This window comes from Aspergillus terreus, genomic scaffold, assembly GCF_000149615.1.
Source record: "Aspergillus terreus NIH2624 scaffold_7 genomic scaffold, whole genome shotgun sequence".
In the NCBI taxonomy this organism is placed as follows: domain Eukaryota; kingdom Fungi; phylum Ascomycota; class Eurotiomycetes; order Eurotiales; family Aspergillaceae; genus Aspergillus; species Aspergillus terreus.
In genome coordinates, this window is record NT_165930.1 from 553,360 (window position 1) to 559,583 (window position 6,224).

Here is a 6,224-nt window from a genome sequence, read left to right on the forward strand (position 1 = left end):
CTCACTCACGCTCTCTTCGTCGGGATTCCTTTCTCCGTGAGCAGACGAGGATGTGGACGTCTGGCTACTACAAGCTCCTCTTGTCCGTGATCATCCTGCTGGCTAACTTGGCCGGATTCAGGCCATTCGCATCCTCCCTCGGGTTAATACCTTCCGCGCGGTGCAAATGAATCCGGCACGGTGTTTTCAAGGACGACACCCTATTGAGCAAAAATCTACGAGCACCTCGACACCTGCCCATCTGGTTCTAGTATCTTCATCTGAATGTATGGCCGATCCACAAAGTCTATCAAGGCTCATTGATATTGCGCTGAACTATCATGAAGAGCATGGGGAAGCCGAGCAAAGCTTGAACCATACAACATCTGGCATGGTAGATGCTACCATGCGGATCTCAGAGCTAGGGGTTTCCGAAGAAGGAGCATTGCAGAATATGCTATCTAAGGCAGGATAAATGACGTGGATCATGAATTTCAGCTGCGCAAAGCAAGAGAGCTATGCAGAAATCATAGTGCGGCAATTGAGCAGGCTCTATAGCAGGAAGAAGATCTTTCCTCCCGGGAAGAGTTGCAGTTCAGGATTATGGGCGCTGTGGACATATTATCTCAAGTATCCTCTTCGAGGGTTATGAAGAAAGCTTTCCAGTCTCTGGAGAGGTGGTCATGGTGGCAGCAGCAAATCACGAAAGGCATGGAGATGGGCTCCTCCGGCAGCTTCTCAAGTATTATGGACAAAATATACCAGTATCTGAAAAGGTGCTGAAGGCAGCAGCAGCAGCAGCAGCAAATAAAAGTTACTCTGGGCTTGAGAGCTTGCAGCATCTCTTCGATCATTATGGAGCAAGCCTACCAGTCTCTGAAGAAATGATCAAGGCGGTAGCGGCAGAATGGAAACAACGTGAAGATGCGGTAGCAAGACTTTTGTTAAAGTCTTGCGATACTCATACATCTCTTCCGTTAGGGAACCCCTGCTCGAGGAGTGGTCACATTAGCCGATGAACCGTGGTTGCACGTTGGGTTGACGTGTGGGATTAACATTGATGTTGTGACCGGGGGCGACTGAAACAGGCTGTCCCAGACCTGGGTGTTGAGAATCCAGTAGTTGTGGTGGTAGCAATGTTAGTTCTGAGATGATTACGTAGAACCGTTAGAAGCTACAGGATGTGTGGAATTAAGGCGGGGAATTCCCTTAATTCTTCACATACCAGTGAGTAGACAATTAGAGCCTTGAATTAGAAGATAGAACTTTTACTTTACATAGATGGAGCTAACCCGAACATGAACCATCCAACTTCTACACTTGTGTACTAAGAATACTTGACAGTATACCTAGTACGTAGGTAGGTAAGTTTTACCATATCAGAGGCCCGGCCTGTGCGGTCCCTGTTCTATATAACAGTCTGTAGATAATCACATTCTGACATGGATTTCACTTGTAAAGTGCGTATGTCAGTACAGAGTTCTTAGACCGTCTCTAAGCGCCTATGGTTATTGACCTCTTCGCTGTTGGAAAGTTGTTGGACTCCTTGATGTTGAGTCCGCCTGAAGTGGCTGAGTGATTTCAAGGCTATTGCAGCTACTATCTAAGTAAGCTGGAGGAAACTGAAGAAAAATAAAGAAAAAGGAAATGAATAGAATGAAGTTAATAACGCAGTAGAGAAAACGGAGATGATACGAAGAATTGAGAAAAGAAGAATATGACAGAACGTACTTGCAACTTGATAAAGCCGGGTAATCCAGGCTTCCATATGACGTGCGACAGAGAGACTCCCCAGGAGTTCGAAGGGAGGATGTTGAGGTCGGAATATGTCTTGGGAGGTCATAGGCAATGCTTCTTGTAACGGAGAACGGACAGAACGGGGTAGAAGGAGTTCGTATAAACTCATCAAGGCCAGTACAGAGGGAGGAATGGCCAGAATAAATGCAAGAAACTCAAAGACCAGCGATGCCGACCAAGCCATGGCTGGAACTGGCTTTGGGGATGGAGGGAGAGACGACCAAGAATATAAGGTATCTTCCTCCGGTACTTCGGAGAAGGTGAAAGAGGCCATTGACGACGATTGCTAGGTTGTTTGCCTTACTTCCCGAAGAAGAAAGACAAGATGAGTCCGCCTTAGTCCCAGAAGAGGAAAAGCTATTGGCTGACGACGGAGCGCCACCTTTTGACTATAACGTCTCTCCACTTGACATTCCGCCAGACGAAATATCGGAAGTAAAGGAGATCATCCTACTGGGTGGAGCAAAACATGCCCTGCAGCAGACCTGCAGCCCAGGGATCTCTTCATACCCTCCTTGTATTGGGGGAGGCCTTGGGAGCACCCGCTTAGGGGTCACTCATTCTTGTATCCAGAACACAGCCTCGAGGTGGCAGAACTGACCCGGTTTCATCTCATGGCGTGAAGAGTTTCTCTGTAGGCAGACAGACAGACAGTCACTGAGTGGTAATTAGTTAATGCCTTGTTCAAGAGGCTCAAGAAACAAAAAAGATCTGGCTGGGGAGTATGCCACTGGGGACGAAAGACGAGAATCGGTGGTATATACAGTTGTCTTCGTCTTTCAGACAAGAGATCTAAGTCATAAGATAGCCTTACAAGAATAACTCTATCGCTCCTCATGATCACAAACGAGGTGTAAATCCTGCAGCACCCCACATCCTTGGGTCTTCAGTCACATCACAGACATGGAGCTCGATATTGTTTTTCTTGCAGGCCCTGACCATTCTCTCTATCAATTTCGACCTCTCTGGCAAGCCGTCGAATGGTTTAAAGTCGATCCGTGTCAGCGCGGGTGTCTGATCCAAGTCATGATCTACATGATCCTGTAGCTTCTGTGCAAAGATCTGGAGTTCGCCCAAGTCACCCGTGTCGACAACTTGCAGCATCTTAATTGAACGTGGAAGCGCCTGGGCGAACGACGTCCCCGAAAGGCCTTCAGACGAGGGCGCAATGACTGACATGTTCTTCAACCGCAGATGGAGTGTTTTCAGCGCCGTAAAGTTTCTAAACGAAGGGAGCACCTCATCGCAGCGGTGCTCGTCCTCATGCTCAGGACAGGCCTCCTGGATATCAATCCAGATAGTCTCCATAGTCCTCTGAAACGGGAGAAGAATTTCATACAAACCCCGTGGATCGAATCCCTCGCAGCTGCGGTGGCTGTACTTGAAAGACCGGAGATCCTCACAGGCGCCCACCAACTGAGACAACCCGACATCCCCATCGCACCCATCAAGCTCGATATGCGCGACATACGACGTCCCGCTGATCTCCTTTGTGCGTGAGATCGCGTCAAACCCATACCACGACCCGCCTTGAAGATTCCTCGCGTGGAGCTTGCGCAGCGACGGCACCAGGAAAAACGGCATGAGGTGCTTCGCGCAGACGCTAGTCCCCTCACTATCCCAGTCCACATAAACCTCCGAGAGTGCCGAAAACGCCGGGGTTGAGCCAAGGCATCCCGTTACCGCCCACCTCAGCACGGTGTGAGGCCAGATCGAGCCGTGGGGGAATTCCGCGTCGAGGCGGCGGAGGCCCGGCAATAGGGTCAGAAGCAGGGCGATCCATGCGTCTGCGTTGCCCTTTTTGATTTCGCTCATCCAGAAAGAGGCTTCGTCGTCAGTACGGGTTGCGCGTTTCGCGTGGTCGTGTAGGGGACCGAAATCGAATGTTTTTAGATGGACGTTGTAGTCGTCCGAGTCCTCTGAGTCCTCCGAGTCATCGTCTTGCTCGTCTTCGCTGTGGATGCGGAGCCCTTCTTTCCAGAGGGGGAGTGCGTCCTCAACCACGGAGTTGTACCCCAGGTACGTCTCCCAGGGGGAGAGATGCAGTGTCTGCACACATGCCGCGAGAGCTGGTTTCGTGGCCAGCGTGCTGACTAGCTGGGTGATGGGGCGGCGCAGCTCTCCGCCGCTCTGGAGGTTTCGGTAGAGCAGGGGCAGGAATATTTTCTGGAAGCGTCGCGAGCAGCAGACCAGGTTCAGGCGGTCTTGGGGGTCCGCGAGATACCCACATATCTCTGAAATAAGCTCTTGGGGAAAGGTTGATAGAGTGGGTGCTGAAATATGCATTTCGGAGTTGGATGTCAAGACGCCGTGCCTCTAGGGTTGAGGTCGTGGCATCGACAAGACGGGAGCAGACTGCGGACTTGGCAGTGGAGGAACCGGAATACGATCTCGTATTCTCATATATGGTGGAGTGCAGGATCTAACCGAGACAGCAGAGCTACTGTTGATCAAGTAGGCCATTACGAGCCGCTTCGTATATGTTACGAATATCTTGTCATCGAATTGTGGGTATTTGCGAAACAACATCCAGTACCTTCAGCCTGCTACTAACATACGAAACGATCAAGTATTTCGCCCCCGATGATCGTCATCCTCAAACGACGACACGGACGAGACATCATCGTCCAGCCCTCGCCGCTGCGCCGATAAACGCTTATCGCTCAGCTCAGAGATGTCCGACATGGCATCGTCTAGCGGGTGATCGAACGGCGACTGAGGACGTCCCTGCGAATGACCCTGGTCAGTCCCAGACCGCTGCGCAGCGATCACCACCGGAGCGCCTCTAGGCATATCGGTCAGGTTCTCATGTTCTATGAACCGACTCTGGCCCCGTCCTGATTCCGACGACATGCCCCTCCGCCCGGGCCCTTGAGTTGGGATCTCTTGGTTCCCAGTCTGTGGCACCGGCCGGCGCGGGATGGACGCCGCTGCAAACGCCGCCGAATTCTCCGCTGGCTGCGGCGTAGGGGTCCAGAGAGCCCGAGATTGCTGGTGGGAGCTGGCGGGTCCCAGGTTCATTTCCGTTTGAGACGGCGAGGACAGGACGTTCTTGGGTTGTTTCCGTTGGCGGCGTTTTAGTAGGAAGAATATCAGCGCAGCGAGGATGATCGTTCCGACAACGGCCACTGGCACCGCAATCGCGACTTTCGTCGTGGTCGGGATGCCGCCTCCTCCCCTTCCTGCGTCGTTGTCTGCTCCATCGACTCCATCTAGAGAGTCTGCGGCGGGTGTTGGGCTGGTGGTAGATACGGTCTGTGGGGTCGGGGAAGATGTTGTCGCCATCGAGGGTATATCCGTAGCAAGAGGCGACTCCCACGCTGTCGTCCATGAGCGGTGCGCTTCCTCGGTCGTTGCTGAGGTCATATATGACGGGTGATAGGGACTGTCGGGATGGCCGATTCGCTGTGTTCCCGTTGCCAGGGAGGGTTTCTCCATCTCGATTGTGATGATATTCAGTAATCGGAGATGTGTAGATGATGGTATATACTATGTGTATATTGGGTAAGGGTATCAAATTGAGTGGATAGGTATACGGCAGCTGAGAAGAGATGTCGACGTTAGGTAGATCTACTTCCTAGGTACCAAGTCAGTGGCTATAGTCCATCATGAAGCTCACAAAAACGTGACTATATACAATACCAGGTAAGTCTATCAACAGGAAGATGAAAGGATATTCTCCGATCTCTCCATAGTAGATAGCCTGCGAGCCGCGACAGACGTCAGAATGAAGGAAAAGAAAAGGGAATCCACTCGAGAGGGGAAAGTATTGTACAAAGTGGGCTGTACATGGACTAAAAGAAAGAAAGAAAAAACGTCTAGCCAACAAAGAGTAAGCCTGGGATGGCGCAGCTCCGGACGGTTACCAAGTATAGAATGGGTATCAATGACGGGCAGTCTCCCAATCAACACGAGCGACAGCAGACGCTAGAACACGAAGCGCCCACCGTCAGAAGCCAGATGTGCGCGTGCAGATAAAACTGGCGGAGAGTTCGAGACAAAGCAGCGGACGTGGATGACCAGAAGTTTACGGAGTATGCGCCGAGGGAGCGTCGGCGCCTACTGTTGCAATGGCGCATTCTCTGAATAAAGAACCCCACTGTGACACAGTCAAAAGACTGGGAATGTCGTCCAACAGTCACCCACAACTGAGCGGATGATCGTGAAAAGAAAAAGACCATGCCACAGCCTCGCAAATGGATACGAGCTTGACTCCTTGAGGCTGACGATCCGTTGGCCTGATCGACATGCTAGTCTTAAGCGGTTGTCAGGCGAGCCTGGGTTGCGTGGCCCCTTCATGGGGGCCAATGTCTCATCGCCAATGAGGGGGGGGGGGGGGGGGGGTAGCTATCTGATGCCGCGTATATGGATATGACCTCGAGGGAGTTTTGGAAGCGGGTGTTCCAGGACCCCTTCGCGGGAGTCCCATATAAACTGATGTATCCATA

At 51.7% G+C, this 6,224-nt stretch overlaps 2 protein-coding genes across 2 annotated transcripts; both read right to left on the reverse strand.

Moving 5' to 3' along the window:
• Positions 1–2,616: 2,616 nt before the first annotated feature.
• ATEG_05127 (uncharacterized protein) lies at positions 2,617–4,062 on the reverse strand (the record flags this gene model as incomplete). Its single annotated transcript, XM_001214305.1, has 1 exon — positions 2,617–4,062. The coding sequence occupies one exon, from the start codon at positions 4,060–4,062 to the stop codon at positions 2,617–2,619; it is 1,446 nt and encodes a 481-aa protein (XP_001214305.1).
• Positions 4,063–4,582: 520 nt separating this feature from the next.
• On the reverse strand, positions 4,583–5,107 carry ATEG_05128 (uncharacterized protein; the record flags this gene model as incomplete). Its single annotated transcript, XM_001214306.1, has 1 exon — positions 4,583–5,107. The coding sequence occupies one exon, from the start codon at positions 5,105–5,107 to the stop codon at positions 4,583–4,585; it is 525 nt and encodes a 174-aa protein (XP_001214306.1).
• Positions 5,108–6,224: the final 1,117 nt, after the last annotated feature.